General features: G+C 42.5%; 1 protein-coding gene across 1 annotated transcript in view; it reads left to right on the top strand.

Moving 5' to 3' along the window:
- ubxn7 (UBX domain protein 7) overlaps positions 1-25,345 on the top strand; it is a 106,618-nt gene that overhangs the window by 53,622 nt on the left and 27,651 nt on the right. The window contains exons 5-6 of the mRNA XM_067995598.1: positions 13,415-13,561; positions 20,815-20,905. Of these exons, the coding sequence (XP_067851699.1) occupies positions 13,415-13,561; positions 20,815-20,905 (238 nt within the window). The remainder of the gene's footprint in view (positions 1-13,414; positions 13,562-20,814; positions 20,906-25,345) is intronic.

Raw genomic sequence — 25,345 nt, 5'->3', positions numbered from 1 at the left:
CAGAACCACTTTGTCTTGCTGCCTCTCGAGTGTGGTCCCAGCTGGTTTCTCAAGATTCCACTGGAAATTGAAGGCAGATACATGTAATTCCATTAGCAAATTACAAAATCCAATATTTGTATTTTAAAAAAACACATAAGGACAATAGCACGGCTTTAAGATTAAAAAGTTTTAGAAAACCTTTGTGTAGGAAGTAAAGATAGGAATCTGGTCACTAAAGAAGTGAAGGGGACAAGATTGCATCTGAAGACAGATTTGATCATTTTGTAATCACAAAAGTAGGTTACAGGCACTGATGATGGATAAGGTGCCATCTTTAACCCAGGGTTTCAAAGGAGTTTTAACTGGTGATTCTTGGTTCCCCTGGATATTTTGAAGATATCATGCAGATATTTTACACATCATTGGATATGGGGCATATCTGAGTACCAAGAAAATTGTAAATCTAACTCCCATCTTCAGAAAGATTAGACATGAGCTGTCTAATTCTAGTCCTGTAAATCTCGTATTAACTGCAGGAAAATTGCTTGAAACAATTCAAGGGGACAGTTTAAGGGGACATTGATTACGAAGAGACAGCCAGTATGGTTGTTAGGAGTGGCAGGTCATAGTTGACAAATCTTTCACATTTTTATGCTGATGTTATTGACTTTGTGAATAATAGTGAGACTGGATGTTACCTACCTGTATTTTACAAAGGCGTCTGACACTGTCAACACAGAAAAGACTACTGCATAAGATTCCAGCCCATGGGATAGATAGAATGTACTGAACTGATAAAAGAATGACTAGTTGAAAGAAAGCAGTGAGTAGCAAATAGGAAGACAGCTGCCTGGGAATTAGTTGCTACTGGGAGCTACAGAGATTGGTGGTTGTTCATAATTCTTAGTGAATTAGAGACTGGAATCAGTTCAAAGATGTCTAAATTGGCAGATGATAGCAAATGGGACCAATGACAAAAGAGAATCAACATGCACACATTTAGAAGGATTTGGAGCAGCTAGGTTTGTGGGCAGAAAAGTGGCAGCTGCCATTTAAAACCAGAATTTAGAGGACTGAGAGTGATTGTGTACCATGGGGCTCTTGAAAAAAGACCAACGGGAGACCTGATGGAGGTTTTTAAGATTATGAAACGGCTCGATAAGTTGGAAACAGAAGTTTTCTTGCCTTGTATAGAATTTCAGATTCAAGATGAGGAAAACAAAAACAAACAGGCAATTCAGAGAGAATTTCTTGGAAAGGTGATCATATGGAACAAACGGTCAGTACAAGGAAATGAGTAGGAAGCTAAGCGGTTTCAAAAAGAAAATACAAGTTCCTAATATCGAATATAATTCATAGCTGATGATTTTACAAATGACATATAGTGATATGTTACTGGAGGGGCAGACTGAATAGACTGATGGTCTTTTCCCAGAAATAAATTGCAGTGCTACTACCTCTGAAGACTGATCCATTGGATGATATATTTACACTTGAGAGGTTGGGGATGATCAAATTGTTCTGTTTTACATTTAGTAGTTTCAACATTTTCTCCCAGTTTGATATTCAAACAGAGAGGGTAGCATTAAATAAAAACTTTACTTAAGGTAAGTATGACCTCCTTGATGCTGGACTGGATGTTGCAACATGTCCTGGATGTACCATCATGTGACTGAAGAGGTGTGGGCAACATCTTGGAAGGGAATTCTGAGCTGTACTTCAAATGACCCCATGTTGGTCAACTTTGATATAAAGAGGTGACAGGAAGCAGTGCATGACACCAGTAAAATCAGCCATAGTGCAGGATTGATATTTAATACTGAAAATATAGTATTGCATTCCCAAGAAGTCAAGGCTGACCACATTACTGAGCATCAGGAAGCTCTGAAGATAGTCAAACACTTCCTTTTCAAGTACACAAAATGGATCAACTAAGAACTATACTGAATATTCTCAGGAAAAATCCAATGTGATAATCTAGAAGCACAAAGGTATTGAGAAACCTGTCTAATTCGGAAACGAACAATTTGCATTGTTTTCTGTGCCTTACACCTTCCTCATGGATATTTAGCGACTGAATTGCACTACTAATTTAGTTAGATATTTGGTAACAACATACAAGTGAGTATTTCAGCCAATTACTAGTTTTTGCCCTATCAATGAAGATACTTGAGACCATGTTTTCAGGTATGATGGGACTGATACACTGAGTGGAAGATTTTTAAATTATATATAGATTTTCTTTTGGAGGGTTCAGTGCGGCTTAGATTAGAAATGTTCAACATCTGTATTTGGAATCTTACAGCACAGGAAGTCATTCGGCCCATCAGCCTGGGCCGGAAAATAAAATCTCAGTGCACGGTTTCTATCAGCAAGTGGTAGGTGAATAAATACTTTGTATGGCGCAAGAAACGTGAGAATGGGAGGACAGAGATGTGTGAAAGGCAAGCAGACTGGAAAGCACAAACAAAGTCAAAATATATCATGGGCTTGCAGAGGAGTAGGACTGGTTTAGAAGAGAACGATGGGAATCAAATTCAGAGGGTGAGAAAATCAAACAGTACAAAAGTACAGGAGGCATCAACAGAGGGGGCAAACTGCAAAAGAAATGGACAGAAATCCAAAAAGTCCTAGTTGCAGAAAGATACACTTCACAGGAGATAAAATGATATTATAAAAGATGTGCATAAGATATTTACTGATTTTTCATTCTAACTCCTGCTAAAGGTAACTGAAATGCATCATGAAATAGGAGCATTGGATTGCTAAGTTACTTAAGCACACAGTGTAGTATATCAACCGTTCTGATGTTCAAATCCCATGAGTCCAGTTTCCACCATGACCACAGCATCAAGACTACTCTGGTCAGTAACCAACAATCTCCTTTATTACTCTGGTTGTGTTCAGTGCAGTCAACTGCTCACTCTTGCTGTTTCTCCTCTCTGTTCTCACATAGTTCCACTCCTACCTGTGTGTAACATTTTTCATCAACTCCAACTCATCCAAAAATGCACTGTCCAAATGCTATCTTGCTCCCCTATTGATCCTATCCTTCATTGGCTCCCATACGCATTCAATTTGTCCTAATTTACAACCCTCCGCCACTCCTAACTCCTAACCCCTACCCCCCACCCCCCACCCATAGCTTTGCCTACCTATGTCAGCAACTTCCTCCAGCACTACATAATATTGCTTAGCCTCTGCTTCAAACCCTGGCTTCCTTTGCATCTTCATTCCACTATCAATGTCAGAGCTTCAGCTGTTTAGGTCCTACACTTGGGAACTTTCCCTAAATTTCTCTGCCTTGCTACCTTACCCCCACCCTCAGAGTTCCCCAAAACCTACTTTTGTTAACCTCCCCAATTCTACTACCGCTTGGCATCTGTTTCTGCCATTGTGAAGCTCCTTTTGATCTTTTCATTAAAGGTGATAAGTGCAAGTTGTAGTATTGGTACTGTGAGGATGTGGCCAATGGTTTAGGGTAATATTGCTTCCTTCAGATCATTTGATCTCGGTGCATACAATCGTCACTCCTCAGTGCAATAATTGATTTGCTTTATCTTGACCTCCAAGTCCTTTAGATAAATGCAATCTTGTCTTTTTAATTTTTCAAGGATTCAGTTTAGTCATGTCACCACCTATTACTTTGGCCCCACTCTTATTTCTCCTTCCTTTTGCCTCTACCTCAAATGCAACTCCCACATCTCCAATGCCAAAGCTTCCTTTCAAGAAGCTTTTTCCCCCCTCCTTTCAAGAAGCTTTTTTCCCCCTCCTTTCAAGAAGCTTTTTTCCCCCTCCTTTCAAGAAGCTTTTTTCCCCCTCCTTTCAAGAAGCTTTTTTTCCCTCCTTTCAAGAAGCTTTTTTTCCCTCCTTTCAAGAAGCTTTTTTTCCCTCCTTTCAAGAAGCTTTTTTTCCCTCCTTTCAAGAAGCTTTTTTCCCCTCCTTTCAAGAAGCTTTTTTCCCCTCCTTTCAAGAAGCTTTTTTCCCCTCCTTTCAAGAAGCTTTTTTTCCCTCCTTTGTGCCAAACACTACTATTCCCTGTAATTTTTTAATTCTCTGCAAAGTCCATGTCCATCCAAGACTTGAACACTGCTCTCGTAACTGGGAAGGCTCTTCAAGCACTTCTCTCGCTCCTGGACAAGATACAAGATAAAGCTTACTCCTTCATGGGCTGTGAAGTGCTTTGGAATGTCCTGAGGATGTGAAAGGCACTAAATAAATGCAAGTTCTTTCTTTAAGTAGTACTCTCGTGCTACTGTCCATCCCTGCTCTCAGCCTGCCTTGTGTTCTTTCTCCTTGCTGCATCCTCACATCGCATTGCCTGCCTGCTCCAGTTCATTCTTTCGCAAACCTCAGAACTCTGGAGCTTCTTACCTCCCTCAGTTTTTCTTTCTTCCTGCAATCTTCAAGATTTTATAACCCAAGCTTCTCATCACCCTATCTCCCGTATTTGATTTACCTCATATGCTATGTTTCTAACCTCAGCAGTCCTGCATTACGGGTCTTGTGAAATGTGGGTAAATTGGAAGGTTGGAAGGATATTTGTCCTTTTCAAGATGTTCAGTCAGGAACTATGTAATTATTACTGGATTGATAAAATTATCAATTTGCAGGAGTTTATATTCAGTTCTTTCTGCTGCCATTGGCATCAGTTGCAGTGAAAACTGGAGCACCATATTGGAAAATTGAGCTTTGTAATAAAACTGCATGTGCGATCATTTCTTGAGCTTTTTTTAATCAGGAGTTTACTTGCGGGAAGAAAACCCATCCCGTGGGCAGTCATGCATATTCCCTTGAATTGAGGTTTTTCCACAATGAGAAAAGCAGATTTGAGGCAGATAACTAGAAACTGCAACCATTGCCTACTGGTAAAAGAAGAAAGGCTAATGAGACAAATACAAGGACCCAAAGGACTCTTTCTCTGTGTGAAGCTGAGGCAACACAAACACCACCCAAATAAATTTACGAAGCTCTTTGAGTCCCAGGCCTAGATTCTCAATGTCAGCTGCAGATGTAATGATGACATGATCAAGTGTAAATATGTCAGTCTGAGGAAGGCATCACTTCGATCTGTCTTTCAAGACTGGTGTCTGACACAGGAACTTAAGGGTATATTGCCTTTGTGCTTGCTCCTACATAACAGTCATTGGATTGCATTTTGTGAAGTGCTTTGAGACACTTCAATGGCATGAAATAGCACTTTATAAATGCAAACTGTTTCTTTTATTTTTCTCTGATACTGCAGTCTTTTCTTGTGCCGACACAAAAGCCTGCTCTCATAGGCTCGCCTGCATTTCCTATGAACTAAAGCAAATTAATCTGGAATATTATACCTTGGGCAAACATTAAACTGACTCTGGTTTTGATGTAAAATTTCCACTCTATGCCCACATCACTTCAGAAGATGAATAATATCAGTCACTTTTGTAATATTACCACTCAGGTTTTATTCACAGTTTGTAAGTTACAGAAGCAAGCAGCAACAGCATGTTGTTGAAGTCAATCTAAACAACATAACAACTTTGAATCTTTTGATGAATTGGTTAAACAGAAAACTCTGTTAGGTGACTTCCTTTAGCTTTAGGAACATAGGAACAGGAGTAGGCCATTCAGCTCCTCGAGCCTGCTCTGCCACTTGATAAGATCATGGCTGATCTGTGATCTAACTCCATATACCTGCCTTTGGCTCATATCCCTTAATACGTTTGGTTGCCAAAAAGCTTATCTATCTCAGATTTAAATTTAGCAATTGAGCTAGCATCAATTGCCGTTTGCGGAAGAGAGTTCCAAACTTCTACCACCCTTTGTGTGTAGAAATGTTTTCTAATCTCACTCCTGAAAGGTCTGGCTCTAATTTTTAGGCTGTGCCCCCTACTCCTAGAATCCCCAACCAGCGGAAATAGTTTCTGTCTATCCACCCTATCTGTTCCCCTTACTATCTTATAAACTTCGATCAGATCACCCCTTAACCTTCTAAACTCTAGAGAATACTAGAACTCTAGAGATCTTTGCAGATCTTTCTTAAGACAAAGTGGAACAATGCTTCTTGGAAGGGAAGTAGCCTCCTGATCTTTACCAAGAGTCTTTCTCAAAATGACACGGGTGTCCTGCCCTAAGGAGCTGCGCCTTGCCTCTGTGTCTGTTGTGGTTAGGTCAAAAGTATAATTAACTGAGGCATCAAAAGCACTGGATTCTTGTATCCATAAAGCAGTTGCAGAATCATTTTGACGGTGATGATTTTCTTAAAAATTCAATTTTAGGCTAAGAAATGCAGTACAGAGAAATTCCTTTTCAATTTTTGTCACAGATGCCACTACCACAAGTGGATCCATTTTCCGTTCTTGTCCAGTGTACTATGCTTGGGAGGCTGTAAATTTTGCCTTGGGCCTGACATTGCATTAGCCTACAGCTGGTGCAGAACTAAAATGCAGACATCTATCTAGAAGGATCACTGCATTTTCGAACCAAGCTGTGAGGTGGTTTTGTGACAAAAAGTGGAATTGGAAGTAGGAAGGGAAGGTTCTGGCCTACACCCAGCTGTCATTGAGTACCCGGGAGGAGGGCAGGTCAGCTTTAGGGGCACGCCTATTTGCCAAAGACCTAGCTTTGGTCTCCGTTAATGGTAGGGCGTTGGGGAGAGTTATAGAACAAAGAGATCTGGGAGTACAGATTCATAGCGCCTTGAAAGTGGAGTCACAGGTGGATAGGGTGGTGAAGAAGGCATTCAGCATGCTTGGTTTCATTGGTCAGAACATTGAATGCAGGGGTTGGGATGTCTTGTTGAAGTTGTACAGGGCATTGGTGAGGCCACACTTGGAGTACTGTGTACAGTTCTGGTCACCCTATTATAGAAAGGATATTATTAAACTAGAAAGAGTGCAGAAAAGATTTGCTAGGATGCTACCGGGACTTGATGGTTTGACTTACAAGAAGAGGTTAGACAGACTGGGACTTTTTTCCCTGGAGAGTAGGAGGTTAAGGGGTGATCTTATAGAAGTCTATAAAATAATGAGGGGCATAGATAAGGTAGATAGTCAAAATCTTTTCCCAAAGTTAGGGGAGTCTATAACGAGGGGGCACAGATTTAAGGTGAGAGGGGAGAGATACAAAAGGGTCCAGAGGGGCAATTTTTTCACTCAAAGGGTGGTGAGTGTCTGGAACGAGCTGCCAGAGGCAGTAGTAGAGGCGGGTACAATTTTGTCTTTTAAAAAGCATTTGGAGAGTTACATGGGTAAGATGGGTATAGAGGGATATGGGCCAAGTGCAGGCAATTGGGACTAGCTCAGTGGTATAAACTGGGCGACATGGACATGTTGGGCCGAAGGGCCTGTTTCCATGTTGTAACTTCTATGATTCTATGATTCCATGATTCTAGTGTTTGATGATGACTAAACCTGTTACACAGCAATGAACTTGGGTGTCTAGAACTTCAAGTTGGTTGCCATGATACAAACTGCCCTGTGTAAGTCCTTCCACCATGTAGAAAGCAGACATCTGCCATATAGCTGATGAAGAAATTGAGACTTGACATGAAAACTGCTGGAAGGTGTTACTGGGTATGAGAATATACATTCTACCTGGGACTTGGTGCTTACTTTAATTGGGTGCAGAGAGGCAACCAGAAATGCTGAACCTCTGCTTCTCTAACTGGTGGAACCATTGTTCATTTGTTTTGATATCTTCACACTGTTCCCTTAGAGAATAGTGTGATGAAGTGGAAGGATTCACAGCCTGATAAACAGTCTGACAGGCCACGATGTAAGTGCTCCTTCCGTGGCTGTAACCATTTTTATAGGGTGGTTAGTCCTATGTGGCAGGAGGGTTTTATAGGCACCCATAACCCATACGATGAGTGGGGGTGGGGCCACCCACACCCGCCATATGCATGTAATCTGCTGGATGTCAACCCAGAATTCAGAGCCAGAGCTCTGGTCTCTACTTGCCGGGACTAACTGGAACGGGATTTGAGCCCTGCACCTACTGATTCAAGGTGGGAATGCTACCACTAAGCCAACGGCTTGCTTCAGTGAGGTATGTATGTTTCAATGCTGTGTTCAAGAGGATGATGACAGTGCACTCGTTATGGTGAGTTGTGCTGCTTACCACCTCACTTGTGAGGAGCTCCTCTTATCAGCTGCCTGCTTACTGAGGGCTTAAACCCGCACTTAATAGTTGTCTAATGACTAACCAGTAGCTATCCTCCTTGGTGGGAGGTTGGTGACTCCACGATGACATATGCAACAAAGCTTGGAACCAAGTCAACCTTCCGTGGTAACCTTGGTAATCTGATATTTGAACCTGCAGTATTCCAGGGCACCGTGAATGATTGATTAGCCAGCCTGACTCACTAATGGAACCTGGAGCGGTAGATGTGTTAACAGGGGCCAGGATTCTTACCACTCAGTACAATTAATCCTACAAGCCAATGCCCCAGTGGGTAGGGTGGTCTTAGCTGAGCAAGCGGCAGGCATGTTACAAGTGCTCTGTACTAATAAGCTGTGTGGTTTTCGCTGGTAAAACTCCAGCAATACCTCTGTGCACACTTGGAGGTTCTTAACCTGTCCCTAAGCTCTCTGGACTTGGATAAGTAAGATGTTTGCCTACAGAAAGTATGCACTCCAGTTTGATCAACCAGAAACCCTACAGTGGATGTGGATTTCTCAGTAGCTTCATTTGAAAACTTTTTTTTTTAAAATGTCACTCGGTTTCTGTACATTTCAGACACCCAGCTGACCAAAAAAATAAGAAGGCACCTATCCATAATGGGATGCTGCATCGTGTTGTGCTAATTTACAGTAGTATGTTACACAAAAGTTAGAATGTATAGGCCCAGAAAAGACAATAAAGGTCCCTTAGCTGGTCAAGCCCCTCAGGTGTTTCCTTCACCAAATATTATCCATCCACTCTATAATTGAATACTGCATAGTATTGTATTGATCTGCAACAGTATGATAAGGAAATTGGATTACACAGGACCAGAAAGACGTTTAGGCTTCATCAGCCAGTCCTAAAGTCCAGGACATATTGTACGTTTATCTCTCAACATGAAAAAGTTTACTCCCCATTTGTGCAATAACGTCCCACGTGTCCTCTTGCCTAGCATGAAGTTCTTTTTTGGCCAGGCTTATTTTAAAGAGCTGCTTGGTAAGCAATTTTGTTTTGAGAAGGGAGGAACGCTGTATGTTGTTTGTCATAATGGTGTCGCGTGCAAATGATAAGATGACGCATGTAAGGATAAATTACATTGTGCCATTTTGTAAACAAATGAACCCAAGGCTTGGTGTGCACCATTTCATGAAGGTGATGCCTGTTTTTGAGACTCTGACCTGTGTACTCAGAAAGGGATTGGCATCGCAACCATCTTTATAGAATCATAGAAAGGTTACAGCACGGAAGGAGGCCATTTGGTCCATCGAGTCCGTGCCAGCTCTATGCAAGAGCAATCTAGCTAGTCCCACTCCCCCGGTCTATCCTCATTGCCCTGCAATTTTTTTCCTTTCAAGTACTTATCCAGTTCCCTTTTGAAAGCCACGATTAAATTTGCCTCCACCACCTCCCCTTGCAGTGCATTCCAGATCCTGACCACTAGCTGCATTAAAAAAAAAATTTCCTCATGCCACCTTTGGTTCTTCTGCCAATCACCTTAAATCTACATCCTCTGGTTCTTGACTCTTCCGCCAATGGGAACAGTTTCTCTCTATCAATTCTATCTAGACCCTTCATGATTTTGAATACCTCTATCAAATCTTCTCTCAACCTTCTCTGTTCCAAGTAGAACAACCCCAGCTTCTCCAGTCTATCCATGAAACTAAAGTCCCTCGTCCCTAGTAAATCTTTTCTGCACCCCCTCCAAGGCCTTAACAACTTTCCTAAAGGGCGATGCCCAGAACTGGACGCAATACTCCAGTTGTGGTTGAACCAGTGTTTTATAAAGGTTCATCGTGACTTCCTTACTTTTGTACACTATGCCTCTATTTTTAAAGCCCAGGATCCCGTATGCTTTTTTAGCCGCTTTCTCAACCTGCCCTGCTACTTCAACGATTTGTACACATATACCCCCAGATCTCTCTGTTCCTGTACCCCTTTTAGAATTGTGCCCTCTAATTTATATTGCCTCTCCTCATTCTTCCTACCGAAATGTGTCACTTTGCACTTCTCTGCGTTAATTTTCATCTGCCACGTGTCCGCCCATTCTACCAGCCTGTCTACGTCCTCTTGAAGTCTATCACTATCCTCCTCACTGATCATAACCCTTCCAAGTTTTGTGTCATCTGCAAATTTGGAAATTGTGCCCTGTACATCCAAGTCCAAATCATTAATACATATCAAGAAAAGCAGTGGTCCTAGTACCGACCCCTGGGGAACACCACTGTATACCTCCCTCCAGTCCGAAAAACAACCGTTCACTACTACTCTCTGCTTCCTGTTATTTAGCGAATTCTGTATTCATGCTACTACTGCCCTCTTTATTCCATGGGCTTTGATCGTGATGACAAGCCTATTATGCGGCACTTTAACAAATGCCTTTTGAAAGTCCATATACACCACATCAACTGCATTGCCCTCACAACCCCCTCTGTTACCTCATCAAAAAACTCTATCAAGTTAGTTAAACACGATTTTCCTTTAACAAATCCGTGCTGGCTTTCCCCAATCAATCCACGCTTTTCCAAGTGACTGCTAATTCTGTCCCGGATTATCGTTTCTAAAAATTTCCCCACCACTGAGGTTAAATTGACTGGCCTGTAGTTGCTGGATTTAGCCTTACACCCTTTTTTGAACAAGGGTGTAACATTTGCAATTCTCCAGTCCTCTGGCACCACTTCCGTATCTAAGGATGTTTGGAAGATTATGGCCAGTACCTCCGCAATTTCCACCCTTACTTCCCTCAGCAATCTAGGATGCATCCTATCCGAACCAGGTGACTTATCTACTTTAAGTTCAGCTAGCCTTTCTAGTACCTCCTTTATCCATTTTTAGCCCATCCAGTATCTCAACCACATCTTCCTTTACTGAGACTCTGGCAGCATCTTCTTCCTTGGTAAAGACAGATGCAAAGTCATCATTTGGTACCTCGGCCGTGCCCTCTGCCTCAATGAGTAGATCTCCTTTTTGGTCGCTGGTCGGCCCCACCCCTCCTCTTACTACCCGTTTACATGCCTATAGAAGACTTTTGGATTCCCTTTTATGTTGGCCTATTCTCATACTCTCTCTTTGCCCTTCTTATTTCCTTTTTCACTTCCCCTCTGAACTTTCTATATTCAGCCTGCTTCTCACTTGGGTTATCAACCTGATATCTGTCATATGCCCCTTTTTTATGCTTCATCTAACTCTCAATCTCTTTTGTCATCCAGGGAGCTCTGGCTTTAATTGCCCTACCGTTCTCCCTCATTGGAATGTACGTAGACTGTACCTGAATCATCTCTTCCTTAAAAGCCTCCCATTGGTCAATTACAATTTACTTGGGTCAGATCTCATCCCATTGAAATTGGCCCTCCTCCAATTGAGTATTTTTACTTTAGAGTGGTCCATGTCCTTTTCCATAGCTATTCTAAACCTTATGATACAATGATCGCTGTTCCCTAAATGTTCTCCCACTGACACTTGCTCCACTTGGCCCGCCTCATTCCCTAGAACCAAGTCCAGCAATGCCTCCTTCCTCATTGGGCCGGAAACGTACTGGTCAAGAAAATTCTCCTGAACATATTTTAAAAATTCCTCCCCCTCTTTGCCCTTTATATTATTACTATCCCAGTCTATATTAGGATAGTTGAAGTCCCCCATTATCACTACTCTATGACTTTTGCACCTCTCTGCAATTTCTCTGCAAATTTGCTCCTCTATCTCCTTCCCACTAGTTGGTGGCCTTTAGAATACACCCAGTAGTGTAATGGCACCTCTATTGTTTCTTAACTCTAATCAAATAGATTCTGTCCTTGACCCCTCCAGGACATCCTGTCTCTCCAGCACTGCAATATTCTCCTTAATCAATATTGCCACCCCCCTCCCCAACCTTCTTTCTTCCCTTGCCTATCTTTCCTGAGCACCTTGTATCCAGGAATACTCAGTACCCAGTCCTGCCCTTTTTTGAGCCAGGTCTCCGTTATCGCCACAACATCATGTGCCCATGTAGCTAATTGCGCCTGCAGCTCACCAACCTTGTTTACCACACTTTGTGCGTTTACACACATGCACTGTAAACCTATCTTAGACTTGTATTCTCCCTCAGTCTGGTCCCATCTACTACCATACTATTTCTTGCTCTAGTGCTGTCTTTCTCTCCCAATCCTTTGTGCAGCTAGTTTCTCTTTTCCAATGCTACATCCTGGTGCTCATCCCCCTGCCAGATTAGTTTAAACTCCCTCCCCCCCCCCCCCCCCCCACAGCGTGTGGGATTTTCTGTAATTGGACCTGTAACATATTTTACGAACAAAAACTACAGCCTTACTGGGGGACATTCAACCTTTGTGCTTACCTAAAGTGTGGAGTTTCATGGACAGTTTATTCAACCAAGTGTTCGTGTTGAAGGAAAATGTGTGTGAAGAGGGAAGAGGATGTAAGAAATGGAGAAGTACTTGCAATGTCTACAGTTCAGTTGTGATCAGCATCCTTACTAGTCCCCGGATGTTGATTAGACGGTGTTGGTGAATAAATTGGAATAATGATTGTAGGATGTAAACCTTCAAATTGAAAGTTTTCTTAGGAGGTGGGGGGGAGGGGGGTGGAGAAGAACCATTAAAAGTGATTTCTTCTGCATGGAAAGGGTCTTATTCACCTTCGCCCTCCCTAGACTGTATGGGATGCACTTTATATTTTGCCTACTTTACTCAGATTTATCATCTTTAAACAGAATCCTGAGCTCCATGCAAACATTTCAAAGACCTGATTAATTATATGTGTTGAAAGTGAAAGTGTATTTTACTGAATTGCCCATAATTCCAGATGTTCTTAATGAAGGTATCTCTGGAATAAGCGGCGAGTCAGACTGCCCTTTTCCTTGTGTTATGCGGATTATAGGCAGCTAGAGAGCAGAATTTTTGTAGTGAACTTTTTCTCTTTCTTTCCCCTCTGCCCCCCTCCCCCGACCCTCACCTTGAGATGACAAAGTTTGGCTCCAGTAACTACCTGAATGGGATTGGGGTCTGTGGACCGTACTCCCCATTCGTGTTATCCCTCTGACAGAATCTCATGTAAGCTCAGGGCCAGGTCTTTGCTTAGCTGGCTCAAGCTGGCAGTATTAAAACTCTGGAGCAAGGCATGACTGAGACACTGCAGATGTCTCCCTTTATAACATTTTATATGATAATTCGGTAGACTGCATTTACCCTTTTAAAGCATTTCAATTCCAATGCAAGTTACAGCTCAGCACTTAATATATACCATGAAGTCTAAAACGTTCTTCTAAAACATTCATTCTTCCCTCTTTGCACAGGCGAAGGAGTCAGGACAGCTGCAGAACAAGTGGTTGATGGTGAACATTCAGAATGTGCAGGACTTCGCCTGTCAGTGCTTGAACCGTGATGTTTGGAGCAATGAGGCAGTGAAAACAATCATTCGAGAGCACTTCATCTTTTGGCAGGTACAGAAAGGTTAGGGGGAGGTGTTAGAGCTTTAATGAAAAGGTTCACTACATTAGTGCTGTTGAAATGAAAGAAACTGCTTTAACTGTATGTTAATCTAGGTACAGTATGTTAATCTAGGTACAGTAGTTCAATTTCCTGCAAGTTTTGCTCCAATGTAAGCAATACAAATTTAAATTAGTGCTTCCCTCCATCTGTTCGCTTTGTATTTGCTTGTATTACGCTCACCTGGGTGCAGGGCCCAGAGGAGGATCACATGCATAAAAGAGCCACCCAATCTTCATCTATTATAGATAGAAAATCAGGCAGGCTCTGTTTTGTGTGTGCGATCCTACTTGCTCAGTTCTCTCCCATGCACCACACCCTAGTGATTCCCTATGCAATAAGAGGAAAATCTTTCAACTCTCTAGCTCTGGTAATCATTCCTTCTCTCTCTCCATTGTTTTGACACTTCATTCCTATATGTTCTCTCTCTCTCTCCGATATTCATTCCTGCTCTTCTCGTTTTGGTATTTATTTTTGCGTTTATTCTTGACAGCAATGTGTCCACCACAGTTGCTGGTTCACACCTTATGCTGGGAGCAAGTGATGCATCTGCCATGGTAGGTTGAGTTCCTATTTCATGATGTGACATTGGGGTAATTCCACATGATGAAAACTTCTAAAATTTCAGCTATCTTGCATCAAGAGTGCACTTTTTTTTACTGTGAATGATCACGGTATGTGGGATCCAAAAAAGTATCTGTTGCCTGTTGGCCCTTTCCTGTATGAAAACAAGTCTTTATAATTGATGTCTCCTTTTGTTTGTTGCACAGATGTGGTCTACTTCCCTGGGAAAATGCATCCCTTTTTGAAAAAAAAACCAAAAAATTTCTACTTGAAGGACAATCCCTCTCCATTCTCTTTTCTGAGCTTGGACCTGAACTTAGCATTGGAGAAGCTTATTTGTCTGTCCTTCAAGATTATGCATTTGTAATGAGTTAAAGCCTCTACTGTGAAATTTGCCACAAACCTAATGTTTGTTTCAGCCAGAAGGGTTGCTTAGCTCCCAACCTTACTGAACATGTCTCATTCCATAGGGCCGAAGAACATAAGAAAATAAAGCTCTGAGCAGGAACGGGACTTTCATCGCATCTGTTCCTTCCACACACCCTGAATAGTTTGCTCCACGATACTCTTTACCCAACCAGTTATTTTCCTGAGGGAATGTTCTACATAGTCTCTTCCAACTCCTCAAAGCTAAATCGAGCAAAACTCCAGAATACTTACCTACTTAATCTTACATTCTGTGTTGTATGTTGCAGACTATTTGCTTTCCTTCGCCTGACATTCCCATGTCTGAGGGACCATATTTGGAACCCTCAATCTGTTGCTAACCAGATGTTAATCTAGCTCTTTTTTGAAGGTGTTAATTGATGCACAAACTTATTTACTTGAGAGTTGATTTACTTTGGGAATCTTCATATCTGTGATTTGCGGGAGAGGGAATTCACCTTAAACTCATCATGTTTGAGCTTGTTAATTTTGTAATTTTTTTGTTATCTGCTCACAGCTCATTAACTAGCTTGCCGATATCTACATTTATCTATTCCTTTCCGCATTTTTAAAAGCCTGGATCTGTCTCTTGATCTTTTATTTGATGAAAATAAGTTCAGTTCGATAACTTGAAACTTTAAGGGGAGCATTTTGGAAACAGTGATCACAGTTAGGTTTAGTTATGGAAAGGGAAAAATCAAATGTGAAAATACTCTACTGGAGGAGGGCTAATTTCAGTGAGCTGAAAAGGGATCTGGTCTAGGTAGATTGGAATCAAAGATTGGCAGGTAAAACAGTAAATGAGCAATGGGATGCCTTCAAAGAGGAGATTGTTCGGATACAGACTAGACATGTTTCCACGAAGGAGAAAGGAAGGGCATCCAAAGCTAGAGCTCCCTAAATAACTAAAGATATAGAGATTAAAATGAAACTGAGAAAGGAGGCTTATGATAAATATCATGTTCATAATACAATAGAGAACCAAGCTGAGTTTTTATTTGTTCATGGGATCTGGGCGTCGCTGGCAAGGCCAGCATTTATTGCCCATCCCTAATTGCCCTTGAGAAGGTGGTGGTGAGCCGCCTTCTTGAACCGCTGCGGTGAAGGTTCTCCCACAGTGCTGTTAGGAAGGGAATTCCAGGATTTTGACCCAGCAACAAAGAAGGAACGGCGATATATTTCCAAGTCGGGATGGTGTGTGACTTGGGGGGGAACGTGCAGGTGGTGTTGTTCCCATGTGCCCTGCTGCCCTTGTCCTTCTAGGTGGTAGAGGTTTGGGAGATGCTGTCGAAGAAGCCTTGGCGAGTTGCTGCAGTGCTTCCTGTGGCTGGTACACACTGTAGCCACGGTGCACCGGTGGTGAAGGAAGTGAATGTTTAGGGTGGTGGATGGGGAGCCATCAAATGGGCTGCTTTATCCTGGATGGTGTCAAGCTTCTTGAGTGTTGTTGGAGCTGCACTCATCCAGGCAAGTGGAGAGTATTCCATCACATTCCTGACTTGTGTCTTGTAGATGGTGGAAAGGCTTTGGGGAGTCAGGAGGTGAGTCACTCGCCGCAGAATATTCAGCCTCTGACTTGCTCTTGTAGCCACAGTGTTTACGTGGCTGGTCCAGTTAAAGTTTCTGGTCAATACAGAAAGTACAGAGGAGAACTGAAAAAGGAAATAAGAGGGGCAGAGAGAGCGTATGAGAATAGATTAACGGGTAACGTAAAAGGGAACCCAAAATTCTTTTGTAAATATAAATAGTAAAAAGATAGTCAAAGGAAGGAAGGGGCTGATTCGGGACCAAAGAGGCGATCATCTTGTGGAGGCAGAGGGCATGGCTGAGGTACTAAATGAGTACTTTGCATCTGTCTTCACTAAAGATGGTGATGTTGCCAATGTCACAATCAAGGAGGAGGTAGAGAAATTGGAACTGATAAAAATATATAAAGAGAAGGTACTTTATAAGGTTGGCCGCGTTCAAAGTAGATAAGTCACCCGGTCCGGATGGGATGCATCTTAGGTTGCTGAGGAAAGTAAGGATGGAAATTGCGGAGACTCTGGCCACAATCTTCCAATCCTCCTTAGTAATGGTAGTGGTGCCTGAGGACTGGAGGATTGCAAATATTACAGCCCTGTTCAAAAAAGGGGAAGAGAGAGAAACCCAGCAACTAAAGGCCAGTCAGCTTAATGTCGATGGCGGGGAAACTTTGAGACATTAATCTGGAATAAAATGAATTGGCACTTGGAAAAATATGGGTTAATAAATGAAAGTCAGCACGGATTTGTTAAAGGCAAGTCATGTTTGACTAACTTGATTGAGTTCTTTAATGAAGTAACGGAGAAGGTTGATGAGGGTAGTGTGGTTGATGTGTATGGACTTTCAAAAAATGTTTGATAAAGTACCACAAAATAGGCTTGTTAGTAAAATTGAAGCCCATGGGATTAAAATTGGCTAAGGGACAGAAAGCAGAGAGTAGTGGTGAACGGTTGTTTTTCAGACTGGAGGGAAATATAGTGCTGTGCCACAGGGGTCTATATTAGGATGGGGTGATATATATTAATGACCTGGACTTGGGTATATATGGCATAAATTCAAAGTTTGCAGATGACATGAAACCTGGAAATGTAGTAAATAGTGAGGAGGATAGTAACAGACATCAGGAGGACATAGACTGGTGAAATGGGCGGACATATGGCAGATGAGATTTAACGCAGAGAAGTGTGAAGTGATGCCATTTGGTAGGAAGAATGAGGCGAGGCAATATCAACTAAGTAGTACAATTTCAAAGGGGGTGCAGGAACAGAGAGACCTGAGGGTGTATGTACACAAATCTTTGAAGATGGCTGGACAAGCTGAGAAGGCATAAGAAATCATTGGCTTTTTAAATAGAGGCAAAGAGTACAAAAGCAAGGAAGTTATGCTGAACCTTTATAAAACACTGGTTAGGCCTCAGCTGGAGTATTGTGTCCAATTTTGGGCACCGCACTTTAGGAAGGATGTCAAGGCCTTAAAGAGGGTGCAGTGGAGATTTACTAGAATGGTACCAGGGATGCGGGACTTCAGTTATGTGGAGAGACTGGAGAAGCTGGGATTGTTCTCCTTAGAGCAGAGAAGGTTAAGGGGAGATTTGATAAAGGTATTCAAAATCATGAAGTGATTTGATACAGTAAATAAGGAACTGTTTTCAGTGGTAGAAGGGTCGGTAGCTAGAGGACACACATTTAAGGTAATTGGCAAAAGAACCAAAGGAAACATGGAGAAAAATTGTTCCTTTCTGAACCCAATCCCAATATATCCTTTCAAAGGTAGAATGCTGAAAGCACCATTCAATATTCCAAATGTGCTCTACATGTGGATTGAATAACTTGTTTTTACTTAGAGAAGTATCCCAGTACATGATTAACCATGTTAAATGTCAGATTAAATTGATGTTTTCAGTACATGGTTGGTAATCACCCCAAATCTTTTACTTTTCCATCTTTAACTACTAATTGACTGCCCTTCAGCAACTCCATATTTTACGATTCCTATTCTAATATGCAGAATCTTTACCAAGGAAGAAGGTGCTGCCAAAGTCACAGTAAAAGAAGAGGTAGTTGAGATACTGGATGAGCTAAAAATTGATAAAGAGGAGGTATCAGAAAGGCTAGCTGTACTTATAGATAAGTCACTTAGTCCGAATGGGATGCATCCTAGGTCGCTGAGGGAAGTAAGAGTGGAAATTGTGGAGGTACTGGCCATAATCTTCCAAACATCCTTAGATATGGTGGTGGTGCCAGAGGACTGGAGAATTGCAAATGTTACATCCTTTTTCAAAAAAGGGTGTAAGGATAAACCCAGCCAGTCAGTTTAACCTCAGTGGTGGGGAAACTTTTAGAAACGATAATCCAGGACAAAGTGAATGGTCACTTGGACAAATGTGGATTAATTAAGGAAAGCCAGCACGGATTTGCTAAGGACAAATCATGTTTAACTAACTTGATAGAGTTTTTTAATGAGGTGACAGAGAGGGTTGATTTGGTGTATATGGCTTTCCAAAAGGCGTTTGATAAAGTGCCGCATAATAGGCTGGTCATCAAAGTTGAAGCCCATGGAATAAAAGGGGCAGTGGCAGCATGGATATGAAATTGGCTAAATAACAGGAAACAATGAGTATTGGTGAATGGTTGTTTTTCAGACTGGAGGAACGTATACAGTGGTGTTCCCCAGGGGTCGGTGCTGGGACCACTGCTTTTCTTGACATATATTAATGACTTGGACTTGGGTGTACAGGGCACAATTTCCAAATTTGCAGATGACACAAAACTTGGAAGTGTAGTGAGCAGTGAGGAGGATAGTGATAGACTTCAAGAGGATATAGACAGGCTGGTGGAATGGGCGGACACATGGCAGATGAAATTTAACGCAGAGAAGTGCGAAGTGATACATTTTGGTAGGAAGAGCGAGGAGAGGCAATATAAACTAAAGGGGATGCAGGAACAGGGAGATCTGGGTGTATATGTGCACAAATCTTTGAAGGTTGAGAAAGCGATCAAAAAGCAGACGGGATCCTGGGCTTTATAAATAGAGGCATAGAGTATAAAAGTAAGGAAATTATGATGAACCTTTATAAAACACTGGTTCGGCCACAACTGGAGTATTGTATCCAGTTCTGGGCACCGCCCTTTAGGAAAGGTGTGAAGGACTTAGAGAGGGTGCAAAAGAGATTTACTAGAATGGTTCCAGGGATGAAGGACTTCAGTTATATGGATAGATTGGAGAAGCTGGGGTTGTTCTTCTTAGGGCAGAGAAGGTTGTGAGGAGATTCGATAGAGGTATTCAAAATCATGAAAGGTCTAGACAGAGTAGTTAGAGAGAAACTTCCCATTGACGGAAGAGCCAAGAACCAGAGGGCATAGATTTAAGGTGATTGGCAAAAGAACCAAAGACGACATGAGGATAAACTTTTTTTACACAGCGAGTAGTTATGATTTGGAATGCACTGCAAGGGGGTGTGTGGAGGCAGATTCAATCGTGGCTTTCAAAAGGAAATTGGATAAGTACTTGAAGGGAAAAAATTTGCAGGACTACGGCGAAAGGGCGGGGGGAGTGAGACGAGCTGGCTTGCTCTTGCAGAGAGCCGGTACAGACTCGATGGGCCGAATGGCCACCTTCCGTGCTGTAACCATATGGCTCTGTTCTTACCTACATTTAATTCCAATATTCTTCCTTTAGCTCATCCACTTAATTGGTCCAAATCCATTTGAACACTGCTATCCTCTTCTACTTGTTACCTGCCTCATAGTTTAATGTCGTTAGCACATCTTATCACATTACAAGAAAGTGTTGTCCTCTATCATTTACTAATAGCAAGGGGTCAGAACCATTTTCCCACAGTCAGAGCTTTTTTGATTGATCATTCCCACCTGCACTTTATTGCCAAGCCAGTTTATAACCCAATTAGCTCATTTGTCATCAATGGGATACACTTTAAATCTTTGTTAAAAATCTCATATTGAACCTGATCAAATGCTGTCTGAAAACCCATTTCTTAAAACTATATGTGAAGCTTTACTCTTGTGATCTCTCAATTTCTAGCTTCCTCTGGTTCTGAAATGGAGCATAGAGCTTGTGGTATGGATATGAGGAGAACCCACAACAAGGTTAATTTTTAAATTGAGAAAACCTTTCCAAGTAGATAGACTTCACAAACCATTTAATTGGTTTTTAAAAGAATACACTTCCAGCACTCCATGAAGATTCACATTTCCACTTGAAGCAATCCTCAGACATTGCCGTTTGCATTCCTCAGCAGAAGAGTATTGGCATTTCAGCAGATTACTCTTAAGAGTTAATCCTGTTTAAAAATTCCACGCTCTGTTTTTGGCAAATGGGTGAAAATAAGTGGGAAAAATTAATCATCTGTCCTGGTGTTTAAGGACTTTCTCATTCTTCGGATGAAGTTGTCTTTCACACACTGAATCTCTGGGTGGCTTCTGGGTTCGTTTAAGTTCACTAAGTTGTGGGACGCTGCAAGCAAATCATTCAGATATAAAATGGGAATAACCACCCACCAGAGCTTTTCTTATTTGATTTCTTCTGAATGGATTGATTAGCGCAAATGTGTTTGTCCTTCTGTTTAGCCTGAGTAGATACCCATTCACCCTTTTTTCTTTAGTAGTATCTTCACATTCATTTCAAGTAAACAGTCTCTGTGTAACCTATGTTTGACAGACAATATCTTTTCCAGGTATATCATGACAGTGAAGAAGGACAGCGATACGTCCAATTCTATCAACTCTCAGACTTCCCTTATGTGTCTATACTAGACCCCCGCACTGGTAGGTGTCCTTTCATTTAGGATTCCAAAGCTTCTAAAATAAAATGATGGTGTTTCTATAGTCTAGACTGCTTACAGTTTGCCTGGCTTTGAGTAGTGATGTTTTTTAAAAGGGATCTCATCAACAGAGAGCCCCTTTTAAAGATAAAGCTGATGCCATAACATTTTCTGACAACGTGATTAAGATACTGTGACAGTTTCATATTTTAATCTGGGTTCCTTAAATTTTGGCACAACTGGCAGTAGTAGATTTCAATCTGACCCTTCTTGGGATATTTGGTAATGTTTGGTACTTTCCACCCGGATGGATCAATACTGATGGATAGAATTAAAATAGATGATCCAGCAGAGTTGTTAGCTATATGGTGCCAGTAGTTTTTCCATAGATGAAGATCTTAAAACAGACAATTATATTTATTTTGCCTGGCTCTGATTTAGCTGATTGGGTGTCGTACTTCAGTGCAGGCTTTGGTAGCTGACCTGGGATTCAGATGACATTACGAACATGATCATCGTCTCTCCCTTATCCATAGAGATGTGGCATGTGACCTTGTCCTCCTCAAGATGAGGGTTAATGAGTTTAGTCCGGTATTTAAAACAATTCTGACTATCTTCCAGCACAAAAACAGAAAATGCTGGAAACACTCAGTGAGTCAGACACAGGATTTATGGAGAGAAGTAAAGTTAACGTTTCAGGCAACTGCCCCTGTCATCCAACACTTTTGGAACCCTCTTAGGATGTGTGTGCAGTTTGTAGCTGATCTTGGGATTTGTACCTTCAGCGAGCTGATGATTGAATCTTTTTATATTCGGACTTGGTATGGAGTTCTTCTCACTGTCCTTTTGGTTGCCGGGTTACTTCCCGTGCCAAAGCATTTTTGCTAATACAGTAGCGCATCTTTAAACCAGGGCTGTGAACCAACGGTAATGCAGAGCCAGTTGTATGGGATGTAGAGCTATACTTGGTCTGAGGCTAGGTGACATATTGATCTTTTCGCTACTAGGTTGAGGAAGCAACTTTCTCATCAGGAACAATGTAATTAGCTCATCGTCCAGCCAAGTCTTGCATTTGGTATTTCCTTCAAGATACCAATGAAAGGCTGCTTGGATTCAGATATAACAGCTGGAACTTTAAGTGCCTTCAGGTGATGAGGGGCCCTTCATTGGTACATCTAAGTATGCATTATGTTTTGCTAGAAAGCAAACTGATGAGGTGACGCTGTTAGTAGAGTGAAGCACAACACCAGCAGGATGGTCTGCATTCAAACTTAAACCACCGGAAGGCAGTGGATGCCAACAGGATCTTTTTCCTTGAGCAATTCTGTCTAAAGGACCTCAGAGGTACTTTATTCTAAGTTTAGCACATAAGGTTACTATACTGTCCTATAACTTACTGCTGTGACATGGTCCTATTGAAAAATCGTATCCAGTGATGGATATAATGTTATTTATTATCTAATTTGTTAAGAATGATTCATTCAAATTTAGCATATCAGGATTATCAAATGCTGCAATATTTGATACTAAGTGGCCATTCTTCATGTTGGAGCCTAAGCAGTAAGTATTGTGAGAATATTGTGTTTCAGTATCCTTACAAATACATGCCAAGGAGCCAGTTGAATCCTTAACATCCTTGCTGAACCCCTCACTAAGGAACCGTCTGGGGTTTTACCGCCCAGACCCAGTGTTGGGTCTAGGAGTGACTGGTGCTCAAGTACGGCTCGCTGAACCATCTTACACTTAGCCAGTTTGGATCGAATTTGAGTTCACTAACCCTCAATTAGGATACCTACAAGCTATTGGGGGAATCAATTAACCCTTTCTTCAAGCCACCAAAGGAGAAGTCAGTCAGCAAGTCATGCACTAACAACTGTTTATTGGTTACAAAACACAACTTAAAGTTAAACATTGGCTATATAAGCACTTAATAGATATGCATAGACATAATCAAGTGGCAAGTAACATTTGTGCCAGGCAATGACCATCTCCAACAAGAGAGAGTCTAACCACCTCCCTTTAACATTCAATGCCATTACCATCGCCGCATCCTCTGCCATCAACATCCTGGGGGTCACCATTGACCAGAAACTTAACTGGACCAGCCACATAAATACTGTGGCTACAAGAGCAGATCAGAGGCTGGGTATTCTGTGGCAAGTGACTCACATCCTGACTCCCCAAAGCCTTTCCACCATCGACAAGGCACAAAACAGGAGTGTGATGGAACGCTCTCCACTTGCCTGGATAAGGGCAGCTCCAACAACACTAATGTCCTTCAGGGAAGGAAACCTGTCGTCCTTACCCGGTCTGGCCTATATGTGACTCCAGACCCACAGCAATGTGGTTGATTCTTAATTGCCCTCTCAAATGGCCTAGCAAGCCACTCAGTTGTAAAATCTCGCTTAAAAAAAGTCATCATAAGAATAAAACCGGACGGTCCACCCGGCATCGGACCACGAGGCACCGGACACGACAACGGCAAAACACCAAGCCCAGTCAACCCTGCAAAGTCCTCCTCACTAACATCTGGGGACTTGTGCCAAAATTGGGAGAGCTGTCCCACAGACTGGTGAAGCAACAGCCTGACATAGCCATACTCACAGAATCATACCTTTCAGCCAACGTCCCAGACTCATCCATCACCATCCCTGGGTATGTCCTGTCCCATTGGCAGGACAGACCGACCAGAGGTGGCGGTACAGTGATACACAGTCAGGAGGGAGTAGCCCTAGGAGTCCTCAACATTGACTCTGGAGCCCATGAAATCTCATAGCATCAGGTCAAACATGGGCAAGGAAACCTCCTGCTGATTACCACCTACCGCCCTCCCTCAGCTGATGAATCAGTCCTCCTCCATGTTGAACACCACTTGGAGGAAGCACTGAGGGTAGCAAGGGCACAGAATGTACTCTGGGTGGGGGACTTCAATGTCCATCACCAAGAGTGGCTTGGTAGCACCACTACTGACTGAGCTGGCCGAGTCCTGAGGACATAGCTGCTAGACTGGGCCTGCAACAGGTGTTGAGCGAACCAACACGAGGGAAAAACTTACTCTACCTCGTCCTCACCAATCTACCTGTCGCAAATGCATCTGTCCATGACAGTATTGGTAGGAGTGACCACTGCACAGTCCTCATGGAGATGAAGCCCCGTCTTTGCACTGAGGATACCATTCAATATGTTGTGTGGCACTACCACAGTGCTAAATGGGATAGATTCAGAACAGATCTAGCAGCTCAAAACTGGGCATCAATGAGGTGCTGTGGGCCATCAGCAGCAGCAGAATTGTATTCCAGCACTATCTGCAACCTCATGGTCCGGTATATTCCTCACTCTACCATTACCAGCAAGCCAGGAGATCAACCCTGGTTCAATGAGGAGTGTAGAAGAGCATGCCAGGAGCAGCACCAGGCGTACCTAAAAATGAGGTGCCAACCTGGTGAAGCTACAACTCAGGATTAAATGCATGCTAAACAGAGGAAGCAACATGCTATAGACAGAGCTAAGCGATTCCACAACCAACGGATCAGATCAAAGCTCTGCAGTCCTGCCACATCCAGTCATGAATGGTGGTGGACAATTAAAGAACTAACGGGAGCAGGAGGCTCTGTAAACATCCCCATCCTCAATGATGGTGGAGTTCAGCACGTGAGTGCAAAAGACAAGGCTGAAGTGTTTGCAACCATCTTCAGTCAGAAGTGCCGAGTGGATGATCCATCTCTGCCTCCTCCCGATATCCCCACCATCACAGAAGCCAGTCTTCAGCCAATTCGATTCACTCCACGTGATATTAAGAAACGGCTGAGTGCACTGGATGCAGCAAAGGCTATGAGCCTTGACAACATCCCAGCTGTAGTGTTGAAGACTTCTGCTCCAGAACGAGCTGTGCCTCCAACCAAACTGTTCCAGTACAGTTACAACACTGGCATCTACCCAACAATGTGGAAAATTGCCCAGGTATGTCCTGTCCACAAAAAGCAGGACAAATCCAATCCGGCCAATTACCGCCCTATCAGTATACTCTCAATTATCAGCAAAGTGATGGAAGGTGTCGTCAACAGTGCTATCAAGCGGCACTTACTCACCAATAGCCTGCTCACCGATGCTCAGTTTGGGTTCTGCCAGGACCACTCGGCTCCAGACCTCATTACAGCCTTTGTCCAAACATGGACAAAAGAGCTGAATTCCAGAGGTGAGGTGAGAGTGACTGCCCTTGACATCAAGGCAGCATTTGACTGAGTGTGGCACCAAGGAGCCCTAGTAAATTGAAGTCAATGGGAATCAGGGGGAAAACTCTCCAGTGGCTGGAGTCATACCTAGCACAAAGGAAGATGGTAGTGGTTGTTGGAGGCCAATCATCTCAGCTCCAGGACATTGCTGCAGGAGTTCCTCAGGGCAGTGTCCCAGGCCCAACCATCTTCAGCTGCTTCATCAATGACCT

The sequence above is a fragment of the Heptranchias perlo genome, chromosome 13 (genome assembly GCF_035084215.1).
Source record: "Heptranchias perlo isolate sHepPer1 chromosome 13, sHepPer1.hap1, whole genome shotgun sequence".
Taxonomy (NCBI): Eukaryota; Metazoa; Chordata; class Chondrichthyes; order Hexanchiformes; family Hexanchidae; genus Heptranchias; species Heptranchias perlo.
The sequence above is the reverse complement of the archived record's forward strand: the minus strand, read 5'-3'. Positions and strand labels throughout refer to the sequence as shown.